Source organism: Mirounga leonina, unplaced genomic scaffold (genome assembly GCF_011800145.1).
Source record: "Mirounga leonina isolate KUSES-001 unplaced genomic scaffold, KU_Mleo_1.0 Mir_152, whole genome shotgun sequence".
NCBI lineage: Eukaryota > Metazoa > Chordata > Mammalia > Carnivora > Phocidae > Mirounga > Mirounga leonina.
In genome coordinates this window covers 11,641,000-11,667,250 of record NW_023270380.1, presented here as the reverse complement: position 1 = coordinate 11,667,250, position 26,251 = coordinate 11,641,000, and the positions used below count along the sequence as shown (strand labels likewise).

Genomic DNA, 26,251 nt, shown 5'->3' with positions numbered 1-26,251 from the left:
ATCCACTTGCTTTTATGCAAAAGTCAAAAAAGCCTTGGAGCATAGGGAAACCCCTAACCTTGCGTATGGTTTCCTGCTTCCTGGTTCCGCCGGAGCCCTGCCTTTCACAACAGGCTCCCGTGACACATGGCTTGGACTGGGCTCCGGGAGGCCCCGCCCAGCCGTGATACCATCCCACGTCTTTTCCCTTTCTCCTAGTCACGCAAAGTCAAGGCTGAGGCTTTCTGCCATCACCTAGCCCACCCTACCCGGAGTTCCAGAAGCTCCTTGGGCACCCCCCTCCCCTCCTGCAGCGCCAATGGGACTGGGGGGGTGGGCCTGGTAGGGGTAGCCCTGCAACCCCGGGGGGGGGGGGGGCTGTGTGGCAAGGTTCCCCTCCCTCCCCCCCAGTAGCATGGGAGGCTGACCTGGGCCAAAGGCCATCCTGTGCTGGTAACTGAGGGCTCATGACCAAGAGGGCCAGCACGGGAGCGGGGAGTCTGGGGTACAGGGAGGCTGCAGGCCGGTTAACTGGTGAGTACCCCTCGGAACGGTGTATTTCCTGGCTGGACTTTGGGGTCAAAGAGAAGACTCACTGGAGCAGCAGTGGCAAGGACATCATGTGTGTGTAACTCTTCACCCCAGGCACAGTACTGTGCTGCCCGTTGCCTGATCTGCTCCTGAGCCCCACCTGCCCAGACCTGCCTGAGAGCAGACCCAAGTCCCTAGGATGCTTCTCGACCTGGGTGATTTAGACAAACGACCAGGATTTCCCCGGGCTAGATTAAATGCCACCAGGGCCCGTAAGGTTCACCTTTGATACTTTATGTAGAAGACCATTTTATTTCGTCCTTTTGGCCACCGTATGAGGAAACTATACTTGGCCCCGTTTTACAGAGCAGGACTGGAGGCTCAGGGATGTTACTGACTTGCCCAGGAGGCCACGCGGCAGGTTTCAAATCCAGGTTTGCTTGACTCAAAACCCATACTCATGCTACTCTTATGCATGCTGGAGGGAGTTTTTCTGGGTCAGTGACCTGGAAAAAGGTAGGGATGTTTGCCATATTTTATTTAGACACCCAGAATAGAAGATGCCACCAACTCTGTGGTTTCCACCAAGTGACAGTGTGAGGTGCGGTGCTGAGGATGTGTGTTCCGTTTATACACACAGGGAAGCAAACATTTTTTTTTTCTTTAACATGTGTTTTGTTTTCCATAGAGAGAATTCTTTTTCTGACAGCCACTCTCATTCCAATGCTTAGAACACCATATGCTCTTTAGAAGGCAGTAAAGGTTTCAGCAAAGCAAAGCAAAGTTTTTGGCTGCCCTGCCTCTTTGCAGTTCAAATATCATTCAAAATACCTGCTTCTATTTTGTTTGCCTTTGGAGAAAATCAAAGGTAAATATAAGATAAATAAGAAGCAAAATACTGGGGTGCCCTGGGTGGCTCAGTCGGTTAAGCGTCTACCTTTGGCTCAGGTCATGATCTCAGGGTCCTCCCCTGCCTGCCATTCCCCCTGCTTGTGCTTGCTCTCTCCCTCCGCTCCCACCCCCTGTGTCAAATAAATAAATAAAATCGTAAAAAAAAAAAAAAACCAAATACTTTCTGCTGAACAAAAAAGCCCAGTACCTGGCCATCTGAAAAGATTTTGTTTGTCTAAACATTGCTGGAATGATAGAAATCCTGTACAAACACCCATGATGAAGATTCAGCTAATAAAAATCCAAAAAGTTCAGAGGTGAACTCTTAACCACTATAGTGGTGGTTCTTTCCTGTGGATTCTGAACAGTTTTTGAAAACCAAGCCCTTGGTTGGGGACACAGTTTACAAGATCCTAACAAGTTTCCACAGATTAACAAAGTTTAGAGTTTATTCTGGATCTCTGCCTGGAGGGAGGGAAAGACAGCCAAAAGAGAGGAAAAAAACAATCTTTGTGGACAAATGAAGCTCTGGTGGGTGTTCAGTTGCCCAGGTGAGCAGCCACCCCTTACGTCAAGCGTGCTGTGATTGGAATCCGAGCCCTTTTTTGGAAAAGGCAGCAGGGTTGAACAAGAGAATTCCACCATATGAGTCTTGGTATATATTCTCTTGTTTGCTTACTTTTTTTTTTTTTTAATGGCTCTTTTTTGGTGTGTGGTAAAATTTACATGTAACGAAATGCCCATCTTAAGTATACATCTGGTGAGTTCCAACACCTGTGTACCTCAAACCCTTTCAGGACAACTGCTGTCCCGACATGGTTGGTGTGTGTGTGTGTGTGTGTGTGTGTGTGTGTGTGTGATCTATTTTCCTGTGGATGGTTACTTGGCTATTTGCAAAAACCGCAAGATAAAGTTGTACGCATCTTTTTGCGGATATATATTTTCTCTTGAGTAAATGCCTGTGTATGCAGTTGCTGAGTTGCGGGGAAGGTAAATGATTAGCTTTATAAGAACCTGCCAGGTTTCTCTCCGGGATGGTTGTCCCACTTTATACCTCCACTGTCAACATGAGAGCATGTCCTCGTTGCCATTAGATTTAGCAAAGGCGTCTCATGTGGGTTTTAATTTGCATTCTCTTATGACTAACGACACTGAGCCCGTCATGTGCTTCCTGTCCATTTGTGTATCTTCCTTGGTGAAGTGACTGTTCAGATTTTTTACTCATTTTATTGTTGAGTTGCGGGTGTTCTTTACATATATCTTCATATATGGTATACAAGTATGTGTAAGAGACCCTCTGCACAGGGCGTGGGACCCCAGTTACTTGATCTTTTTGCCTGTATTTCCCCCCAAAGTGATGCTGGGGATCCGTCTTGGTTTAGCACTAGATTCCCAGTGCCTAGGATGGTCCCTGGCAGGTAGTAGGGGCTCATTTACATGAACATTTGCTGAGAGAACCCATGAATGAACAGATGCATTGACTTTGGGGCCTGATATCCAGACATAATTTCCTTGAATAAAAAGCAGTGATTAACAAGGAAACAGAAAAAGGCAATGTGACTGTTGTCCTTGAGCTATAAATGACACTTGGCACAAAGGACTCGGGATCCCTTCAGGGGATTTGTTCAGCCCGGGGGAATACTGCTAGAATACCTCCTGAGCTCATCTAATTTGACCTCATTTATGAAGCTTCTAGTGCTTCTTGGGTTCTGATGGAAGCATGATCAGCGCATTTGCCTGAAGGATGATCAGTGCATCCAGCCTCAGAAGATTTATGTAACTTCGCCCAGCTGATCCCACCTGTGCCCTCAGCACCTTCCTTTTGGCTCCGTCGGACCCTGGCAATGCCCGTCTCCTGCCTGGGCTGTGCCTCTGCTGGGTTCCGGGCCCTCCTGGCGGGCCCAGCCCCCCTGGTGGGCGCCGCCTTCTGAGCCCCCAACGGCCAGCAAGGGGCTCCTTCACCTTGCTCTCGAAACCATTTTCCCGGCCTCTCCTGTTGTGGGTATACACACTCACTAGTCACCGTCAGCATCCGTTTGGGAAGAGAACTTGGCCTTTTACAGAGTATGTTCCCACACATTATCTCCTGTAAGGCCCCAAACAGTCCTAGCCGTATTCCCCTTTTTGGTGTTTTGTTTTTTTTTTTCCCCAAATGAGGTGCCATAAAGAAGTGATTTAATTTGCTCCAGAATATAAAATGGTCCACATGTGGCTCAGAGTTTTCTCTGGGTCTTGCTCAAAGAATATTGATGCCTTTTTTTTTTTTTTTTTAAGCTCTGGTGGATTTACATGTGTGTCGTTTAAAAGGCTCCATAGATTTTTACAGTTCAGAGACTTGGATTCCATCTGTCAACAGAAATTCAGTTACCACACCAAAGACATATAGGAGTTGTTCCCAACATTTTTATTTAACCATCATGATGGGTTCTCCACAGCCCGCACCCCCCTGCCCTGGGATCACATGCTATTTTAGAAATGTCCACCAGCAACTATACTTATTGGCTTGTGTTACCATTTTTATTCATCAGACTCATAGCATCCAGAGTTTAGGATTGGGATCAGATAATCTCTGCCCTTACTGGCTGATTTTATTGCAGCCAAAATAAAGATATTTGAGATTCACATTAGCCTCCAAGACTAATAACTGGCCCATTTCTATTTCTGCAGGCCTTTCTGAAAGATTAAAAGTTCACACTGACCCTTGGGAAAGTGGAAACAGAGTGTAGAGCTTGAGAAGAAGTAGCCTCATGTGCCGTACCTCGCTCAGGGACTGTGCTTGAAAGACATGTCTATGTGGGACCAAGATGGTGCCCCTGACTCAGTGCTTTGCTCTGTGATCAGTGCCTCTCCCCAGCTCCGTACAGAGTGGGGCTCAACCAACCCCTCTCCAGGACTTCCCTGGGGGCTGGATGAACTGGGTTGTTTCCTGTCGACTTCCATAGGATCTGGTAGAGAACACGCACTTACGGAGACAAAGACATTCCCTTAACCATTACCTAAAGGTGCACATTTTTAAATGTCACAGAACCCAAACTTTTACATCGTGTCAATAATTGTCTCATTCAGATTATACTTTCAGAGGGTCATGATGGGTGTTCTAAAGGCAGTGTCTTTTTCTGATTTAGTAGAATTAATAAATGTCACTCTGTGTGTCAATCATAAAAGAGGGGTTTCGGTTAGGGATGACTATTACTGTCCTCTGTTATTTTATTATTTCTGTATACATATGTGTATATATACTTATTGTATACATACTGTATTATCATACATATTATAAGTATAGTTATTGTATTATTATATGTATACATATTGTATTATTCTTCTAGGTATACCTATTGTGTTATTTCATTCACACAGTATTGGGCTTGGTCTTGTTTTGTAGGAGAGCCAGCAGAAATCCACCAACGTCGTCTATCAGGCCCACCACGTGAGCAGGAACAAGAGAGGGCAGGTGGTTGGCACGAGGGGAGGATTCAGAGGATGTACCGTGTGGCTGACAGGTATGCCATGTTGATACTTTTTTTGTTTTAATTGAAAATTGATGTGTGACATACAATGTTAAGGAACTTAGTGTAACACATGATGTGTTTACTTTAACACTGGGACGAAGCAGAGAGCAGTGCTAAAAAGCCTGGCCGTCACCCCTACTGCTGCCATGAGTGGGAAGAAGGCCCAAGATGGAGGCATGGGGCTTCTTGCGTTCTTGCCTCTCTCCTCTTTGGCAGGAAAGGGGCAAGTTGACGATGGCCTCCCCCGCCCCCTTTCAGGTTGAGGGGATCCCGTCATTCTCATGCTCGTGCCTAAATGCATTTACTGGTACTCATGATGGAGCCTTCCTAACTCGACAGCGAGCATTTGGCTGTCTACAAGGTTTTGGGTGTTTAGAGAATTCTTTATTGTTTTCTGATGTTTTAACATCCAAGAGAACTGTTTCACTTAATATAAAAAAAACCCGGAAAACTGAAAACATAAGGATCCGCACAGGAAGGAAAACCAGTGATTTCCACTTAGCTGAGGATTGTCCCTTGTAAATAGAAATAATTCACTCCCACGGAGGTGACCAAATGAATCTCTCCCTTTTCCTGTGTTTTTATAGCCTCAGAATGTCACAGCTAAGACTTAGTGATGGGACAGGAATTAGTCTGGGGCTGTTCCCTTAGGCTCTGAGCACAAGGTAGAGGAAGTTGATCCCTGGGAATAGAAGTCTGGCGTAGCCCGGACTCAAAAGGAAATACCATAGACACGGTATTTCAAACTGATGCAAAGATGTTTACCCAGGTTCTGAGATCAACTGTATGGTACTGCCTACTCATAAAGTCCGATTTATTGGGGCGCCCGGGTGGCTCAGTGGGTTAAGTGACTGACTCTTGATTTCGGCTCAGGTCATGACCTCGCAGTCGTGAGATCAGGCTCCGTGCTCAGTGCGGAGTCTGCTTGTCTCTTTCTCTCTCCTTCTAACCCCTGCTTGCTCTCTTTCTCTCTCTCTCTCAAATAAATAAATAGATCTTAAAAAAAAAACCCAAAAACTAAAAAACCCAAATGCTGATTAATCCAACCTGAAGAGAATGCTGAAGAGTGTGGCAGGCCGGCACCTGCCTTACCCCTTCCCTTGCTCTTCAGTCATTCCTGTTCCTGTCTCCATCAGCCTCCTCCTTCTTCTTCAAAGTTTTTCCTGGTGCCTGAGGCACTTGCCTTTGGTCTCCTGATTTCATTCATCCGTGGTGGAACACCTTTCTGCAGCTGGTGGGCTGGGGACAGACGGTGGGCGAGGAGCTTGCTATTTTCCAAAAGGCAGCGTTCACTTGTCATGAATCCTGTCGGGATATCCCCCCGACTCCGTCTAAGAGACATGCTGTGTGGCAGTAGATAAAACAGCTGACTTCCAGAAGCTTCCCTCTTGTTATGTGTTTGTGCTCATGGGTTTGTCCAATTTCTGTATTGGGACAAACACAGAGTCCACTTTCTATAATGTGGAACAGCCTTAAAAACAAAAGGTAACTGGTAGAAGAGGAAAAAGACCCTAAGGGATGGACTTCCCCTATCTTTTCTTACTCATAAAAAAAAAAAAAATCTTTTCCCAATTTATTCTGTATTCTTATGTTACAGAGATAGGCTATTGTGCAGGCAGACCAAGAGAAACAAATACTTCACATCCAGAGACTTGGTTGTGAGCCCCCAGCTGCACTTACATTAACTGTGTGATTTTGGACAAGCCAACTAAGCTGGCTAAGCCTCCCTTTCTTATTTGTGAAATGAAATAAGGATAGAACCTGCCCCTGGGAATGGGGGTAGGACTAAATAAAATAAAGCATGTGTAGACAGCACAGCACCTGGCCCTTAGGAAATAAAGCTCTCGGGACGTGTAATTCGTGCGACCTCAGTGCATTAAAATAAATATGCCAACAGTCTAGTTTAATCCAGTTATTGTGCTTTAGCACTTCGTTTTGAGACCTGAGGCAAAACTGAAAGAAATCTCTATTATTTCCCTCATTTTCCAATGTGAGAGAACATGCCAGAGATTCAGGAATTCTGTTTCTTCTACCTCACTGGACACAATTCTAAGAGGAATTTATCACCTAGGTCCCCGTTCAGATGAAACTGAGCCACACAAATAATGTAATAGTGTCTTCAACAATGATTTACAAAGATGGCAGCACATCCCTCATGGAGCCATTGCTTCTCGTGATTCTCTGTGAGGGCCAAGGGTGTGACTTGAAAACATAACTAACGCTGTGGAAACTGTTTGCCTTTCGTACATCACCTTTCTTTCCAAGTCATTTTTTTACTTTTTTTTTTTTTTTTTAAAGATTTTATTTATTTATTTGAGACAGAGAGAATGAGAGACACAGAGCATGAGAGGGAGGAGGGTCAGAGGGAGAAGCAGACTCCCTGCTGAGCAGGGAGCCCGATGCGGGACTCGATCCCGGGACTCCAGGATCATGACCTGAGCCGAAGGCAGTCGCCTAACCAACTGAGCCACCCAGGCGCCCCCCCAAGTCATTTTTTTAAAGTTTATTTGCTTTTTAGTAATCTCTGCACTCAACGTGGGGCTCGAACTCATGACCCCCAGATCAAGAGCCGCATGTGCCACCGACTGAGCTGGCTGGGAGCCCCTCTTTCCAAGTCTTTATTCCCTTCTGTCCTTCGTCCCTGCTTTTCTCTCACCTTTTTTGTCGTTTCCCTCCTTCCTCCTGCCGTCTTCTACCTGTTGGCTCTTGACCTTCTCTTCTTCGCCCTAACTTTTCCTCTCCCACGCCTGGGTACTCCCCGACAGAGGCTTGGCACAGTGCTCCGTCTTTCAGGTCCAGAGGTCTTTAGGACAACTCGATTTTTGGGGCACTCCCTTTCTCCTCATGACTTCCCTCAGAGAGAAATCATACAGCGTGTCCCCCGCCAATGCGCTTTGACACCATGATAAAAGGCACGTGGTAACTCTGTGCTCGTGGAAAGGCTCCAGACCCCGAAGAGTGTAGGGCAGCTCTAACCACATTGATAGCCTAGCTCGGGATGACTGTCTTCATGTTTTGGGAATCATTTTGGAAAAATCTTGCAGCCGAAGGGATCTATTGTCAAATGGTTTGTTTAGCAGCCTCCCTAGGAGAGGTGGGCCTCCCAGTCTCCAGGACTGACTGTCCTCTCCACTCCCGCTGATTGCTGGCAGGAGGGGACATGAGAACACGGTTGCCAGATCTTCTGATTTTTTTTTCCAAGAGAAGCTAGAATCTGGATTTGTATGCACAGTGTTCTCATCTTTAAAACACGCTGTAGGCAAAATAGAACCCACCAAGAACCATGTACAACCCCCAGGTCTCCCTACTTATGAACCCCACTTGCTTTGAAATGCTGTAATTCTAATAGGGGACAGATGGTTATTTCGACGTTTGGAAGAAATGCAAGTACTTTGACCTGCAGTAAACTATGCTTTTCCTAGATTGTAGTGGTTTTGATTTGAGGTCAAATGATTATAATGAACAGGTCTCTCCGGTGCTGGAAAAACCACGATCAGTTTTGCTCTGGAAGAGTACCTGGTCTCTCACGCCATCCCGTGCTACTCCCTCGATGGGGACAATGTACGTCACGGCCTTAACAAAAACCTTGGATTCTCCCCTGGGGACAGAGAAGAAAATATTCGCCGGATTGCCGAGGTGGCCAGGCTGTTTGCCGATGCTGGTCTGGTCTGCATCACCAGCTTCATTTCTCCTTTCACCAAGGTAAAAGGATGGGGCGGCACACACAAGGCTGGAAAAGGAGTCGGTGAGGGCTGGGCACCCAGGGCTGTTGTAGGTTCAATTTCCCCCGCCTTTTCTTCCCTTGCTCCCTCATTTCCTCTACTTAATATCAGTCCTGTCTAGAGAGCTCCTTCATTTCCAGATGCCCAGGCACCAGCTGACATAGACCCTTCCATACTCACCTTCTGGCCGGAGTTGAAAGGAAGAAAAAGTTAAACAAGAAAAAGTCGAAAAGTTCTGTAATCTCACTCTCCAGAGTTGGAAAGCTTAGTTTGCTAAAGGAAACGGCAGTTCACTGTCAAAGCCTCAGGTCATGTGTGCTTAATGTTGAAATCGCTGAGGAAGAGGGACACTCTTCTTGTTCTAAACCAGGAAATTTCTGGGAGCTACAAATAGGATGCCACGTGCTTTGAACACTCCCTACGAATGAAATGCTCCCATGTGGCCAGCCCTGTCCTTCAGCAGAGATTTCTTCTCTGTGGCTTTCTCTGAAAGCCCTTGAAAGAGCTGTGCTCACCAGGGGAATGTTTCTGGACTTCACTCTAGAGGACCGATTCCCTGCCACCTCTGCAGAGCCCGCATGCCGTGTTAACCCAAAGCTATCAAGCACCAGAGCTCACACCGGTCCACGATGAAGAATTCCATTGCGAAATCTCTTGTTCACCTTCTCGAATGTGTTCCCCCCCCACAGGATCGTGAGAATGCCCGCAAAATCCATGAATCTGCAGGACTGCCGTTCTTTGAAATCTTTGTGGATGCCCCTCTAAACATCTGTGAAAGTAGAGACGTGAAAGGCCTCTACAAGCGAGCCCGAGCCGGGGAGATCAAAGGTAGGGGCGCTGGCAGCTTTTGCTCTCGAGCCTTCGTGCTCCATCCCCAGAAACCTGTCTGAAGTCTCAAGAACTGTTCTCCGCAATTGCATCTAGCACACACAACTTTTTATCGAACCACGGTATATTCAGTACGTCCACGGGCCCATTAACACGGGGGCTGGTGTTTTGCAAGAACCGTCACCTCAGCCGTAAGCAGTCAAGTTCAGGTCCCTGAAGTGGGTGTGTATCCACGAGTGTGTGTCTAAGGGGAGGGTTCCAGAGTTTCTTCTTCTTTTCGTCTTCCTTTTGGATTCTAATCAGCTGCAGAGGGCTTGGTCCTAGCCACGTTTTGTTGATAATTTGGGGGCTTTCTATATTGAAAATACAGCTAGGGTAAATATATACAAATATATACTTACCTATGCCTAGAGGTCAGGGACAGCTGATGACCTTTTCTGGTCTAACCTGAATTCTCAATGTAATGCATTATTCCAACACGGGTTAAACCGTACTGTTTAGCAAGCCTGTTCTGTTGGTGCCGATGTGATTTTCACCCTCCTGACTTGCAGGGTTCACGGGTATTGATTCTGATTATGAGAAACCCGAAACCCCCGAGCGGGTGTTGAAAACCAACTTGTCCTCAGTGAGTGACTGTGTCCAGCAGGTGGTGGAGCTCCTACAAGAGCAGGTGGGTGGACCAGGGCGCTTTTTTTTTTTTAATTGCATAAAGTCACGATAGGTCATTTATTTACCAAAGCATTCTTTTTACAGTTTTCATTTCAGATTGTTACCAATTCTGCTTCCTTTCAGAACATTGTACCCCACACGATCATGAAAGGCATCCATGAGCTCTTCGTGCCAGAAAACAAACTTGACCAAGTCCGGGCTGAGGCCGAAGCTCTCCCTTCGTTAGAAATTACCAAGGTAAGATGGTGTGGGCTGGCCCCAGGAGAATTAGGCTTCATCCACATCATTATGATCTGTTTACAATCACTCTGGATAATAAGGAAGGTATGGATAAGGGAAATGCAATGTCCATAAAGAAAAACACTTAATTTTTGCCCTTTTTTTTTTAAAACCTCTTGCCAAGCAGATCGCTCACCAAGAGCTGCCACAAGGTAGCCGGTCAGTGCCAGAGGCAGAGGCAGGCGGGCAGATAACTTCTGTTCTGCAGAGGACAGCGTCAAATAGTCGTCATTACATCTTCAGTTACGCCAGAGTGCAGGCGTTGGGCGGTATCCATTTGTTGGTGGCTGCTGAGAAAAGTTTGTTCAGAATGCAAGTTAAAAAAAAAAAAAAAGAATGCAAGCGGGTTTTTTTTGTTTGTTTTTTTTTTGGACAATCTAGAAGGAATTTGGAGAAAACAAAGAGCCACCCTGATCTTAAGTGATAGGAATCTTTTCCTACTCTGCAAATCCCATTCTTTCCTAAAGAGGCAGAGTGCAGCCTCGGGGGAAGGTGTAGACCCTTTGGTCACATGGATTTTACTGCCTGGAACGTGTAGGCTGCAGAGTCTCACCAAGTGCACGGCAGATGCCTTTGGCTTTGTATGTCAGTATTATTGATCCTTACCAGCTGATCAGATCTTCATCGGTAACTTTTTCTTATCCCTTAAAACCTTGGACATTTTTATAAGGGGCAGAGTAAGTTGGGAACCTGTTGCAGCTCATTCATACCTCTTTGAAGAAAGCATGGCCAATATATAAGCAGAAGCCCCTGACCCTACAGAAGAAATTGAGGACTCCAATGCTCCAGGAGCATGAGAAGTACATAATTATAATTACAGTGTGGAATGATAGTTCCAATAACAAAATGGGCTGCAAGGAACAAAAGATCTTCAAATAATCTAAGCTTTGTTTTGGTCGTAGGGATGGCAGGAAAGGTCAGCAGAGCCGTGACCCATGCTTCGGGGGTTTAAAGGATGAATAGGAATTTCAGGTGGGGAGGAGGAGAGGCCTGGGAGGAGGTAGGAAATCTCTCCATCAGCCCGAAGGGCCAGAGCTTGAAGGGCTTTCAGTATCATGCTAAGAATTTTGGACTTTTCGAGTCAATGATTTGCCAATTTCAGTCAACTACCTAGTACATTTGGTGAAAATATGTAGCCCGACCAGAATTTTTGTAGGGGGAAAAAAAAAGGAAAGCATGAACAGCAGATGTTAACACAGTTGCCCATTGAGGCTCTCTGCACCTCAATTTTTAGATCACCACTCTCCGGTAGGAAAGTTCTAGCTCAAGCTTATCTGGCCCCTTAATCGTGCGTGGTTGGCATCAAAATGGAACACTTAACACATGAAAGGTTCTGCCTTCATTCCTCTGCCAGCCAATGAGAAAGACCTGCCCTGGGGACAGATGGCTGGGAAACAGCTTATGGAAATGTTCACCTGCTTTTGTGTTTTGCAGCTGGATCTTCAGTGGGTCCAAGTTTTGAGCGAAGGCTGGGCCACTCCCCTCAAAGGTTTCATGCGAGAGAAGGAATACTTGCAGGCCATACACTTTGATACCCTGCTGGACGGTATGCGCTTTTGTTTCTTACTCTTCATTGTTAAAGAAAAAAAATTGTCCTCCAAAATCTTCACAGGAACAAGAAGTGTTCATTCTTGGTATTAGTTCTTGGTTCATACCTCTCACTCTGGAGATATTTAGATGATTTATGGTGTGTCTAATTCTATTATGTATAAATTCCATTTTTAGGATTTTTTTGGGGGGGGTATCCTCAAAGGATTACTGACTATTTGAAAGTAAGGAACTGAAAATCGAAGGTTTTACTTGCATGCAAAAGCCAAGAGAAGATTAAGTCTGTTTTGCTCCACTTGCCTGGATACTCAGAGTAGAGGGCGATTGGGGGCCCTGTTGCCGGCTGCTGGGACCATCATGGGACAGTGGGGGTAAACTTAGCGCACGGTGCTGACTTGCAGGGCCCTCTCACCCCCAGGGCTGCCGGGCCACTGGATGCTGAAGTGCCTCTCTTCATGCCCTTCCATGCGCTACAGGAGGCTGGCTGCATCCTCCGAATCCTCCTGGGGCAGCGCTAAGTCCGCTCTCTGGGCACAGGCTGAATGACTTGAGAGAGCTGATCTGGTCCTTGAGAGAGCTGATCTGGTCCAGATCGGAAGCATGTGTTATTCAGAAAACTTCCGGCCCCTTCTGTGATCATTTCCTTCCCAGAAGGGCCTGAGCTTGTCAAATGGAACTTGTCTGTTTCAAGCCCCTGAGGAATGGCTGCTAGTGGGGAGACCTGGGTCGAGGCAGGGGTGGGGGTGGGGATGACGACACACCGAGTCTGTGACACCGAGCAGGGCTTCAGACCTTTTAGGAAGAAAGATCAAGGCAGATAGTCTTTCTTGGGAAAAGATGTTCATGGCCTGGGCTTGTAACTCTGCCTGGGGGGATAAAATAACATTCCAAAATATAATTGGTTTCCGTATGGCTTGCCTTAGCAATAATAACCATATCTGTACAGCACTTGCCCATCTGCAAGGCATTTTCTTAGGCGTGATTCGCTTTGACCAGGCAACTATGGTCACCCCCCTTTAGAGATGAGGGAGCTGATCCCAGTCTCAGTGCTTCGCCCGAGTTCATAGCACTGGTCCAAGACCAGAGACCAGAATCTCCTGCCTTCTGGCCCAGTGCTTTCTCTACCAGGCTGCTCTCCTGGCGGCCGTTCCGATAGAAGTTAGAAGGTCAGCACATCTGTACTAGGGAGGCTGACACTTCCTTTGATGTCTTAATTCTGACACGGACGGGACACAGGCTGTTAAGTAAATGTCACTGGACGCCGCGGCCAACCACGGACAAGAGGTTGACCCTGAGCATCCCAGCCAGAGCTGTGGTTAAAAGATGAGCGAACCACATGGGAAGTGAGGGCTCTGTTAGAGACACAGCGCTGTCACCTGTGACGAGGACTCACTCCATAAAGGAAAGTGCCAGGGGCGCTGGGTGTGCTTGTGGAAGAAGTTGGGGTGCTTCACCTGCGGTCTAGGACTTCAGGGTGGGGGGACAAAAACCATCCTAGAGCAGGCAGAAATCCTTTGTAGTTTATGGAAGGGAGAAGGGGCGTTTTGCTGGGTTGAGAGTTCTTAGCTTTTGATAGATTCTTAAAGGAGTCTGTGATCCATAAAGATGCAGGACAGCGAATGCCGTAATAATCTATCCGGATCGTTTAGGCATATCTCGCCCCCTTCCTCTACACCCTTTCGATTTCATTTTATGGTGTTCTGCAGTTTGTAAAACACATCGATTTTCTTGTTCTTATTTGGGCCTCGCTACCACGGGGCGGACAAAGCTTTTGGTACAGGCCTCCCTGCCCAGGCCCCCCACGTGTCTGCCCCCGAAGCCCAGAGGCACGGAGCTGAGGGGGGGTCACTCCCCCATTAATACTGGACTCCCGCTAGCTCCCCATTCCTGCCTGCTCATGCAGACATCCCAGTTCTTCCGGAAACCCACACCCAGCCGCTTGTGGGAGTTCTCAAGGGGGTGTTTCCCGTGCCTCCGAGTCAGGCCCACGGCCATGGGCCTCTTGCCGCGTGGATGCACGTGGCGCTCTGCACCCACGGAGGTGCAGCCCCTGCCCATTCACTCCAGCCACACTGTCCTTGGGCCCCATAGGCCTGTGGCAGCTCACAGACTCTCTCTCAAGTGGGAAGGCAGACGTCCCCCTGCTCTGTGAGAACCTCAGCTGAGGACTCTCCAGCAGTTGCTTGAATTCCACAGCGTCAGGGAACTGGACAAAACAACCCTGTGAGCTGAACCCGGGCCTTTCTTCTCCTGCGGTTGCTGGGGTGGCTCCACCAGCGGGGGTTAGGACCACACGTCATGCTGCTTCTGGAACCCTCCCAGCCTACAGGGCCTGTCTCTGGGACCCCATACAAGGATCCTTTTCCCCTCTGGGGATTTTCTGCTGGTCTACCCCAGAGTCCACCACAGTCCACCGGACACGACTCTGCAGCCCCCGTTGTAGTGAGGATTCAGAGGTCCCCCCCACCTTCTAGAAGCTTCCTCGACTCCTATGTAAATCCAGTGATAGAAACAGATACCAGGGATATAATGTGCTGCCCACCTCTAAGTAGAGGTAAAATACCATAGTGGGGCACAGTGTGAGCTGTGGAGCCGAACTGGGTTCATGGGCTAGTGATCTGCTATGAACCTGGGGCACATTACTTAACTCTGGGGGCCTCAGTTCCCTCATATGTAAAATGGGGCTGCTAATACCAGGCCCTACCCCATGGGGATGAGGGAAGTTTAAGGAACAACTGGTCCAGTAGTAAATGTTCCCTATATTAACACCCTCCCCCCATACAATGAAAAGACGTCAAGGTCTTGAAGGGACTCTGTGGCTCCCCCATAGTTACATCAGTCTGGAAGTAGCGCAGATAAGATGTTCATCCGTCAGCCAACAAATATTTATCGAGAGTCCTCATATGCCAAGGTTTGTTCTAGCAGCTGGAGATAGAGTGGTAATGAAGACAGATATGAGCTTTCGGGGACAGATAGTACAGCCTGTTTCCTGAACCCTAGTACAGTGGTTCTTCTCCCCATATCAGTGGTTGTCAAGCCTTTTTTTTTTTTTTTTAAGATTTTATTTATTTATTTATTTATTTATTTATTTATTTAATTTTTTAAAAAGATTTTATTTATCTGACAAAGAGAGAGACAGCGAGAGCAGGAACACAAGCAGGGGGAGTGGGAGAGGGAGAAGCAGGCTTCCCGCTGAGCAGGGAGCCCAATGCGGGGCTCGATCCCAGGACCCTGGGATCATGACCTGAGCCGAAGGCAGGCGCTTAACGACTGAGCCACCCAGGCGCCCAGATTTTATTTATTTATTGAGAGAGAGAGCGCAGGGGGGAGGGGGAGAGGGAGAGGGCGGGAGAAGCTTAAGCGGACTTTCTTGGAAACGAACCTTGTAACAACATTGGCAAATCTCTTATATTATCCAGTGTGGCTGGAGTGAATGGGCAGGGGCTGTACTCCCCACTGAGCAAGGAGCCCCACAAGGGAGTCGATCCCATGACCCTGAGATCATGACCTGAGCTGAAACCAAGAGTCAGACGCTCAACCGACTGAGCCCCCCAGGCGCCCCTTAGCCTTTTTTTTTTTTAAGCCAGATCATTTGTATGTCCGTGAACTCTGATGCAGTATATATAGCAGATGAAAATGGAGCTGCTGCTGTGTAAGGGGTGGGCTTGGCCTCCCTCCCACCTGGAGAGCAGCCCTGAGCATGTCAGGAGGAAGCCACTTACCATACCATGAATCTCCGGGGAGAGCTCCCCTTGATGGCTTTTGGGCTGTGTAGACACAGTTAAATTCCAAAAAGTGATATATGTGTATCTCAGAAGGTCGAACAAGATCTCATTCATATGGATACCATTTAATTTTAATCAGTTCATGAAAGTCATGAGTCACCACTGACTGAAAATCTGAAATTTCTGGAGCCACAGACATGTAGCCACTGTCATCTGCCATCAAACAATTGCACATCTCTTGATCACCTGCATTCTGCAGGCAATATATATATTTTTTAATTTGGACCATGTCTCCCAAAAATACTTGGTTGGTTTTAATTTTCTCAAAAGTTCACATTTCCCCTTAAATTAAAAAGCAAAACAAAGCAAAGAAACAAACAAAAAAACTCGGTCTGCTCAGTCCAAAAGCAAAAAAAAAAAAAAATTTTTTTTTTGAAGTGTTTCTGATGATTACACAACAGGAGTTACTCCCTCTATCATTCAAGGTTCTACTTTCATTGGTTTATTATATCACTTTATTTTTCACTGGATATGTAGTTTGGAGGTTGTCAGAGACCCTCCAGTCATAAATATCTCACCTAATTAAAAAATGGAACCTCAAGCTCATGTTCTTGACTGGTGGCTTCCAAGGAGAGTCACGACGTGGCGTGAGACTCATGAGACTTGACCATTTGATGACAAGTCCTTCGCAGCTCTGAGTTGCCAAGGGGGGCTTGAGGGCTTTCCATAGGTACCACCAGCATTTATCCGGCACCTAATGTGTTCTGACCCCAGCATTTGACACAGGATATCACATTTAATCCAGTAACACTACTGTGAAGATATTTTGCTCATATGAGGAAATAAGTATTGGAAAGGTTAAGTAACTCACCTGAAGCCTGGCTTCACATCCAAGTTATCCTGGCTGTAGTTCTTGTCCTTGTTCTGCTAGGTAGACTTTCGTGTCCTCTAAACATCTGGGATTCTAGAATGTTCTAGAGCAGTTTGCTATTACACCTAGCAGAGCCTGGTTTGGAACCATTGGACAATAGTTATAACATCACTTATTTGTGTAAGAGAAAACTTTTTGCTGAAGCTGGAGGTGCTGCTGACATGTGTTACAATTATTTCAAAACAGTTAATCATCTGAGTAATGCTTCTGGATTGCACTGAACATCATTCAGTACAAATTCTGGTCTCAGAAGCCTTTTGCTGTTATATATTCTTTAAAGATTTTTTATTTATTTATTTATTTATTTGAGAGAGCGAGAATGAGAGAGAGAGAGAGTACATGAGAGGGGGGAGGGTTAGAGAGAGAAGCAGGCTCCTCGCCGAGCAGGGAGCCCGATGCGGGACTCGATCCTGGGACTCCAGGATCATGACCTGAGCCGAAGGCAGTCGCTTAACCAACTGAGCCACCCAGGCACCCGCTGTTATATATTCTTTAGAGCAGTAGCAAAGAGCACAGTATATTTATATATGTGTGACGTTTTGTAATAGGAACCTGTTCCTTGACATTGTTGCTTTAAGATTATTTTGGTGGAAAGCTGAAAACATGTTTCTTAATTGTGTTTGTATTTTTCTAGGCATGGTCCTTCCTGGTATGTATTTCAACTTTCCAAGTAGTTAAATTATTACAATTAGATAGTTACATTAATTAGAAATGGTTAAGAACATAATTAAAAAAATCCAAATGATCCAGTTGGAATTAACAGTTCATGATCCAATCAGTTATAATAGAATAATAATGCTACATTCTTCTGTTGATCACAGTCCAAGTAACAGGATTTTTCTGGATCAGATGCAGCTGTTGTTTATAATGTCCTATTTGGCTGACAAAAGTAAACTTGTTTCTAAATTATTGTTGTACATTTTGTCCCTGAGGTTTAAAAAAATTGTGATCCTTTCCGCTAATTACTTCTACTGGTCCTCATTTAGTTCACGAATCTAGAATTTTTTTCTACTGCATTTATGAAACATTTTTAATCAAGGGATAAATCGATTTTAGATGCAATTTAAATGGATGCACCTGGTTGGATTGTGCATGATTGTATTTTGTGGTATGATTATGCATGAATTTAATTTCAAGCTATGGTGATTTGATAGTTATAGAACTGAGAATAACTATACACGTTGTTATGACTGTAAACTTCTGCGTTCTACCAGAATGGAAAGGTAAAACTGTGAAGCTATCATTTATCTTTGGTGTTTTTTTCATCATTGTTGTTTTCCCTTTAAAAAGCCTAGTTAAGCTCAAAGCCATGATGAGATACCACCTCACACATGTCAGAATGGCTAAAATCAACACCCCAAGAAACGACGGGTGTTGGCGAGGGTGTAGAGAAAGGGGAGCCCTCGTGCACTGTTGGTGGGAATGCAAACTGGTGCAACCACTTTGGAACAGTATGGAGGTTCCTCAAAAAGTTAAAAATAGAACTACCCTATGATCCAGCAATTGCACTATTAGGTATTTACCCAAAGAATACAAAAATACGGATTCAAAGGGGCACATGCACCCCGATGTTTCAAGCGGCATTATCTGCAATAGCCAAACTATGGAAACAGCCCAAGTGTCCAATGACTGATGAACGGCTAAAGAAGATGTGGTATATACCACATCATATATAATGGAATATTACTCAGCCATAAAAAAGAATGAGATCTTGCCATTTGCAATGACGTGCATGGATCTAGAGAGTATAACGCTAATTGAAAGAAGTCAAAGAAAGACAATTACCATAGGATTTCACTCAAATGTGGAATTTAAGCAACAAAACAGATGAACACGGGGGGAAAAAAGAGGCAAACCATAAGAGACTCTTAATGATAGAGAACAAACTGAGGGTTGCTGGAGGGAGGTGGGTGGGGGATGGGCTGGATGGGGGATGGGCCTTAAGGGGGGCACTTGTTATGGTGGGCACGGGGTGTTGTATGTAAGTGATGAATCACTGAATTCTAGTCCTGCAACTAAAAAAAAAAAGCCTAGTTAAGCAATAGTGATTTCATTTTTGCTTAGGAAGAGTCCTATGCAAAAGTTGTGTGTTAGACTAACCGTGGACTCAGCACACCACGCTCTTTTGCAAAGTGAGGCAGCCCGCTGTAGGAGAGATCTCCCCAGAGCTGCGGCGCACAGTGGGAAAGGCTGAAAGCCCAAGTTGGTGCTGAAAGCCATAGAGGATGCCTCAGCAGAACGTGACCCTGTCGGATGAGTTCCCATAGTGGAAGAGTTGAGGGAGGTGCTAGGCCAAGCTGCTCATCCTGTGTGGAGTTGTAGCTCCGGGTAGATGCGGTCGGTTGGCATCATTACTCAGTGGAACTCGTCTTCCTCCCCACTGCCCACCCCCCCCCCAGATTGGCTCTCGACCACCCATCAGGAAGGGCTGTTTCCCCAGGGCAGGGTTTCCCTCAAGGCCAAGAGGAACATGGGTGCGAGGCTACCTCGGGCAGGAACCTAGTGGACCAAAGGAGGCAACTGCCACAGGAAAATGGTGTTGGTTTGTGTTTTGGTTTACTTGATTTTGGTCGGGTCACTGTGAGCAGTGTGGTCAGTAACCCACAGAACACATGGTTTCTAGTCAGATCATCAGCACCCTTGAAGGCGTTCCACTTGGCTAGCCTAGACTGCGGGGTGGGTTTCATGATCTTGGATGACACACCTCCAATGATAAAGGGCTGAACGGTATGCCCCCACCCCCAGCAACCCAGGGAGGTACAGATTATTCATTATCCCATCTCTCAAGTGGGGAAACTGAGCCCAGAGGTGAACTGAGCCCACAGAATGCCTGAGCTTTGAAACAAAGGAGTCACTTGAATGTCAAAATCCATGACTTCCTGTGCAGATAGCTTACTTGTGGTTTACAAGGGCTACCCGGGGCACTGGCGGCGGGGCGGGGTGGGGGTGGGGGGTCAGAGGATTTTGACAGACAGGATTTCTTTGTCCCCTGCAGTTGCTATCTCTATCCTGTGACATTCTTTACACTCTAGTAACTTTGGAGAGTATGTAGAAGTTGCAAAGTGATATGCCCGGAGATGGGTTTCATAGCTGACTCCGATCTCAGATCTTTAACCCCATCAGAGGCATTCCAAATGTTGGATTTTGAAGGTTAGGTTTAAAAGACTTCATTAATTTGTGGGACATTTCCTCACATCCATAAATAACTGCATTTGTTTCCTATGGAGTTGACTGTTTTCCTTATTCACGTGCTCTGGTTCCTTTCTGAGTCTTGACCTTGGGAATCCCCCCAGATCTCCCTAATGTTGTTCAGTGTTGTACCCTGACGGCGTGCCCCGTTTTCTCATGTGTGACTATAGTAGAGAGACGGACATAGTTGGTGGATGTCAGGTGCCCCCACAGAGGGGGGGGGCACAGCTGGCTCATTTCTTTTACATTATCTGGCCTCATTAAGAAATTACATGTTTCCAGAAAGCCCAACTGTAATCTTTGAAGCCCCAAACTGAAAAATAACTATATCTTTTAACCATTTTCTCTAGAAAACATTTAAAAAATGTCCTTCTAAGAAACCCCAAATAACTTCATATTCACTTCTAAAAATGTGTTAAACACAAGCTTTACAAAGTGACATCATCGTCACTAGTTATTGCCAGTTATTGAGCTGAGCTCTCACGTAATGGTGCCCTGAGGGGTTGTTGGCCCCACACAGGAGGAGCCCCCCATGACTTTACTTTTGATTTCTTTATTAGGGTTCTCCAGAGAAACAGAGGGAGAGATTGATTTTAAGGAATTGGCTCACACAGTTGCAGAGCCTTGGCAAGTCCAAGATCCACAGGGTAGACTGGCAGGCCAGAGACCCAGGGAAGACTTGTAGCTCAAGTTCAAAGTCTGTGAGCGGAGCTCCCTCTTCTTCCTGGAAAGTCGGTCTTCTGTTGAGTCCTTCAACGGAGTCTATGAGGCCTATCACCTTATGGAGGACACTCTCTACCCCAAGTCTACTGTCTTAAATGTTCATCTCATCTTAAAAATACCTTCAGAGAAACCTCTAGAACAACGTTTGACTGAATATCTGGGCACTGCAGCCTGGCCAAGTAGACACATAAAATGAGCCCTCACAGTTTCTAGGTCAGCTTTTAAGTAATTCTCTTGCCTCTTCCTTTGAGATCAAGCTGGTCCTAGGCATGTGTTATAGCTGAAGATGGGATGAGAAATTCTCTGAACAGCACATCCCATACCCTCCAGTTTGTTGTGTTGTATCCTGAGAAACCAGAATGCCAGTTTACTTAAATTCCCTTTAAAGTAAGACACTTAGCGTAAAGGGGAGAGGAGTTCACTCTCCAAAGTGTATGAGCTCTATAAATCCACTTTCTATGGTTTTACCTCGTCCGTGTTTTTTGACTGATGGTTCTCAACTGCAGTTGAGCTAGCAAGGGCTGTGATCCCAGAGAAGTCTTTTCAATACCATTTAAAGGTGATGCCATGCCCGGACCACAGGAAACAGACATCAGGAGGACTCCTTCTTTGGGGTCCTACCCCTTAATGTTAATTGTCTGATTTTTTTTTTTTTTTAAAGATTTTATTTATTTATTTGAGAGCGAGCGAGAGAGAAACAGCATGAGAGGGGAGAGGGTCAGAGGGAGAAGCAGGCTCCCCGCTGAGCCAGGAGCCTGATGTGGGGCTCGATCCCAGGACCCTGGGATCATGACCTGAGCCTAAGGCAGTCGCTTAATCAACTGAGCCACCCAAGCGCCCTGATTTTTTTTTTTTTTCAATTCAGTGTGTTGGTACCACAATTAGAGCCTAAATAGATAATATAAGCGATTTGTCAATGTTGTTACAAGGTTTGTTTCCAAGAAAGACTAGAGGCTTTTGTTTGGCCAACCTTCATTGTGTGTAATTGGGTTTTTAAAGATTTTAAACTCTCTGGTATGTTGAGGTCAGGACCAAGCTTTCAAAAGGGAACTCAAAGGGAGATGCCCCCTTCTCATCCCCCAGATTAGATCACTCACTGAAGCCACCTACGTGATTTGAAACTCAGCCCACTTTTCACAAATGCCCCATCTCTGGTATTGAGAAGCCTCTCGAGGGCTTCTCATCGTAGACTCTCAGGAAATTGGTTGCAGCCAACACAACCATGTTGGATTTAGGCCTTCCTGGCCTTTGCAGGAGATGTTTGGATGGACGTTGTGCACATTTGAGTCATCCTTCAAGGACAGCACACCTTGCATCCCATACTCACTCATCACGTGGTTCTTTCTATAGACGGAGTGATCAACATGAGCATCCCCATTGTACTGCCTGTCTCTGCGGACGATAAGACGCGGCTGGAGGGGTGCAGTGAGTTTGTCCTGACACATGGTGGACGGAGAGTGGCTATCTTACGAGACCCTGAATTCTACGAACATAGAAAGGAGGAGCGTTGTTCCCGTGTGTGGGGGACAATGTGTGCAAAACACCCCCATATCAAAGTAAGTAGCAAGACCTTTGGAAGGGCTTTCTGATCTTCAGTTTAGGACAAAAATCATTCCTTTTTATTCCTTCATGAAGGACTTAAAAGAAACACCAGGGTCAGATAGAGGAATGCATTTCTTTTTTTAAAATCAATTTATGAGAGAGAGAGAGAGAGAGAGAGAGAGAGAGAGAGAGAGCGCGCGCGCACATGAGCAGGGGGAAGGGCAGAGGCTAAAAGGAGAGAAACTCAAGCGGACTCTGTGCTGAGCGTGGAGCCCGAAGACGAGCAGCTTGATTCCGTGACCCTGAGATCATGACCTGGCTGAAGTCAGGTCAGACCCTTTACCAACTGAGTCCCCCAGGCATCGCCTGAGGAATGCATTTCTAGGGCAGGTCTTGCAGGCTGTGCCTTTGGAGATCTTTAGATAGGGACAGAGAAGTGTCTTTTGTGTTCGGGGGCTGCTCTGAATGATTCAGTGAGTCCTCAGATGCTGTGATGGCAGGCTCCCTCCGCTAAATGGGAAACAACTGGACTGGGTAGATAATTGAGTCTGGCATCTTGAGTAAAGGACAGAAATCAGAGCCATAGCTAGAGCTTGTGGCACTCTCCATCTTGGAAATTCACGGGAAGCGCATTCCTTATCCAGAGTGGGTCCAACCGACCACTGGAGAGAGACTCGGAGTGCGTGCCTCGTGGTCAGTGACATCCTCTTAGTAAACAAAACTCAGTGCAGAGCAGATGGCGTTAGAGTCTCCAGAGGGAAAGAGCACATTGTCATCAGTGGATATTTTAAGATTGAAAAATGCGCTCATCTGATTAGGATTGTTTTGAGTCTATCCCGCCTAAAGGCAAAATAGGCTAAACCTCCTCAGATTCCTTCGCAACTTCTGCTTGGTGGGGGTGGGGAGTCTCATGGAATTGCTGGGTGTGGTCCGTTTCCCATAAAGGAAAGTATGTGAGATTGAATGCAAAAGCCATCCCTTGCCCAGGATGAGAGCATTTGGGTTGAAATTTTAAAAAGCTGTATAAAAGGAGGGGCCAGACTCAAAATAACCCCAGGATCTCTTCCAGTCCCGTGCCCCTACAAAAGATGTTTGAATGAGCCTACTGGAATCGGTTGGGCGGATGTTGGTTTGGTTCCGTTTGTTTCAGTTGTGACATGTTGCAAGGGAGGAGGGGCTTTTTCAAGGCCTCTAAACACAAGAAGTGAATGAGCAAAGCAGCTTCTCATTTGATGGACACAATCATCCACCTTGTAGATGAGCATCTTGATCCTGCCTCTGTTTCATCTACTCCCTGGTCCTCATGGTCTCGTGATGGGTTCTGATCTTCCGTCAGTGACCCGGAAAGAGAAGAGTGACCCTGCATCTCCCTGTACCAGAGGTGTCCCCCCCTCTTGGGGCCTGCTGTCCACATCCACTGTGGTAGTCCTAAAAGAAACACCTGAGGAAGCTCTCGAGAATTACTTCATCTTGTTGGCAGTGGAGCTCAGAATTTCTTAGAAGCCAGGGAACGTGGTGCTGTGACTCGTGGTCTTGGTCATCTGGTCAGTGACTGTCCCATGAGGTCGTCAGAGGGACTCTGCAAACATTCCCAGTGAGCTAAAGGCGAGAAATGGGCCATGGTTAACCTGACAGAGGAAGGCACTCAGCATACACACCACACCCAGAGTGTGACGCGTGTTTGCCGGACGCACCACACACACCGTTTACAGGGAAGGGACTTTTCACTGCCCCTTTTTTGGCACCTTGAAATTTACAGTGAAATTTACACTTAAAGGTGTTTTTTTTCCCCCCAAAGTAACCCCTTCCAAAAGTAGCGTGGGCCTTGTTGCATTTCCAGTGGCCCTGGGAGTACTTGGCTGGGTCAGTTCTGGGGGTTGGCGCTGAGCGCTCCTTGTGAATCTGTGAAGGTTGGGATCCTGGCGTTAGAGAAGTATTCGGGGCTCTTTCCGGGCTGGCTCCACCTGCAAGCACCTCACCCCCATCTGGCTGTGGCCAAATCCTGGGCGTCTTCCTCCTCCCGTGTTGGTTCAGCTGCTGGGTCCTGGCGATACACCCCCTCCCCACGGCTGGCTTGACGTTGGGCACTTTTCTGTTCCACCTTGGGCCAGGGCATCCGTTCCCCCGCCGTGTCCTGCCTGACTCCGGCTCGGCCTTGTCCGTCCTGCAGCTGGTGCGTCCTGCCCGACCCATCCCTGGCTGGTCATGCTCCAGAGCGGGCCAGCGTGTTGTCCTCTCCTGCTCCTGCACATGCTGGTCCCTCAACCCAGACACTGTTCCTCCCACCCCTGCCACCTCCCCAGGCTGCCACCCCGTTCCTCCTTCCTCCCCGTGACCCGCGTGACGGGGTGTGCCGCCTTTATGCTCCCAGACTTTGCCCTTGTGCGGCCCCAGCTCTTCCAGTTTTGTCACCTGCTCAGCCTTCTGCCAGCTCAGGAGATGAAGGGCTGTCTTGTTGGGCCGGGCTCACCCTGCAGGCAGAGCTCAGGGGAGGCAGCAGGTGCAGCGGGAGAAGCAGCCTGGCTTGGGGGGTCTTGGGCGCGGTGTCCTGGCATCTGGCAGTGCCTGTGCGTCCTTGAGCGCTGCCGCTTCTCTCGTCTGCAAACGAGGCATGAAGTCCTGTCCTTTCTACCGGACAGCACAGAGATGAAGGGACGTTCTCCACGGGGACCGCCTCAGTTTTCTGCCTCTTGAGCCTCATCTCTGAACCCTTTCGTTGTGACCCTGTTTTCCCGAACACCTGCCATTTCTCACTTCCTCCTGGTTTCTTGCCCCCTCCCTGTCCCCTTTCCATTGTGACGAGTGTACCTCCCCATGCTCAGCAGCTGCTCCCGCTCCAGCCCATGCACCCCGCCTCCTCCCCAGGCTGTGTCTGAGGGGCTCCTCAGAGTAGCCGCCTCGTCTTCGTGCTAGGGTCCGAGCTCACCCGCTCCTCCTTTCTGCGTTGCTGTTGCCTGTGATTCCAAGCGCGGATGCCCTCTCACACTTCCTTCGACTCTCCGAAAGCCCGTCCCTCATTTCTGTCCGTGCGCCCAGGTCTGCAGACTCTCCAGCGGTGTCCCCCCGCCTGCCTTTAGCAGGAGGCGCAAAAGGAGCTGGGGGCCCTTAGGCCACAAAGCCTGGGAAATGGGGCAGAGCCACGGAACCTCCCTTCCTGGTAGCGAGAGCTACGTTCTGGGGACAGTTGGGCCATCTTGGGGAGAGAAATGCCCTTTGCTTCTCCCCATCTCAGAAATGCCAGAAGCATAGTTCAGCATTGCTCATCAGATAGACACATTTTTTAGGCTGAGTTGTGAACCAAACTGGAGAGATGGCGCCTTCACCAACAGAACAATATAGGGTGGACCCCTAGCGTCCAGCATGAGTTACTGCACTCCTAGGGATTTGGGGTAAGTGTCCACATTTTATCCATCGCCCAACTCTGGGCAAGGAGGAGAAAGCAAATGCACAGGTACGGGGATTTGACAGTATTCTTAGTAAGTGATTTTCCTCCCTCCATCCCACACAGCCGTGTTTTTCCTTTCTGTTGCTGTAACCACCCTTCCCGCCAGGCTCACCCCTCACGTTTGTGGGGCCCAGGGCAAATGAAAGCCCACATACCATATTTAAAAGTTACCTATCGAACTAACAAACTCTTAGATAAACTATGTTCTGTCCTTCTACGTTAAGAATAACCCAGAAGGTCAGGTTCAAATTTAAATTCTCCACCAGAACATGGTGCTGTGTGAAGAGTTGGCTCTCGACCTGCCATGAACCCTCTTTCCTTCTCTGCTTGGCCTTGTCCTGTACCAGGAGGGCGCCCCAGGCCGGATGGCTGAGCTCCACCCACACCCCCCCCAGACTCCCCTCACTCAGCCCCTGCCCAGAAATAGGGCTGCCTCCCCGGCTGTGTGCTCCACCCCAAAAGACAGGCTGGGAGAGGAAGCGTGTGGTTCCTTGTCAAGGTGTGCATTTTCTGTTCCTCACTGTCCCCGGAAGTCACTTCAACAGAGACTGGGTATTGACAAGTGAGGGTGTTAACAGTAACCTCTGTGGTTTTTTTTAAGAATCTTATAGTTTTAGATTTCACATTTAGGTTTTAATCCATTTTGAGTGAATTTTTTTACAGAGTATAAAATAAGGCTCTAACTCTCTTTGTATGTGGATATCCAGTTTTCTCAACACTGTTTGCCAAAGAGACTTCTT

The 26,251-nt window shown here is 47.3% G+C and overlaps 1 protein-coding gene across 1 annotated transcript in view; it reads left to right on the top strand.

Annotated features, from left to right (window-relative positions):
• The window catches only part of PAPSS2 (3'-phosphoadenosine 5'-phosphosulfate synthase 2), a 68,696-nt gene that overhangs the window by 36,477 nt on the left and 5,968 nt on the right, over positions 1-26,251 (top strand). The window contains exons 2-8 of the mRNA XM_035008562.1: positions 4,784-4,901; positions 8,377-8,612; positions 9,322-9,460; positions 10,012-10,130; positions 10,253-10,366; positions 11,843-11,954; positions 21,875-22,080. Coding sequence (XP_034864453.1) covers positions 4,784-4,901; positions 8,377-8,612; positions 9,322-9,460; positions 10,012-10,130; positions 10,253-10,366; positions 11,843-11,954; positions 21,875-22,080 — 1,044 coding nt within the window. The remainder of the gene's footprint in view (positions 1-4,783; positions 4,902-8,376; positions 8,613-9,321; positions 9,461-10,011; positions 10,131-10,252; positions 10,367-11,842; positions 11,955-21,874; positions 22,081-26,251) is intronic.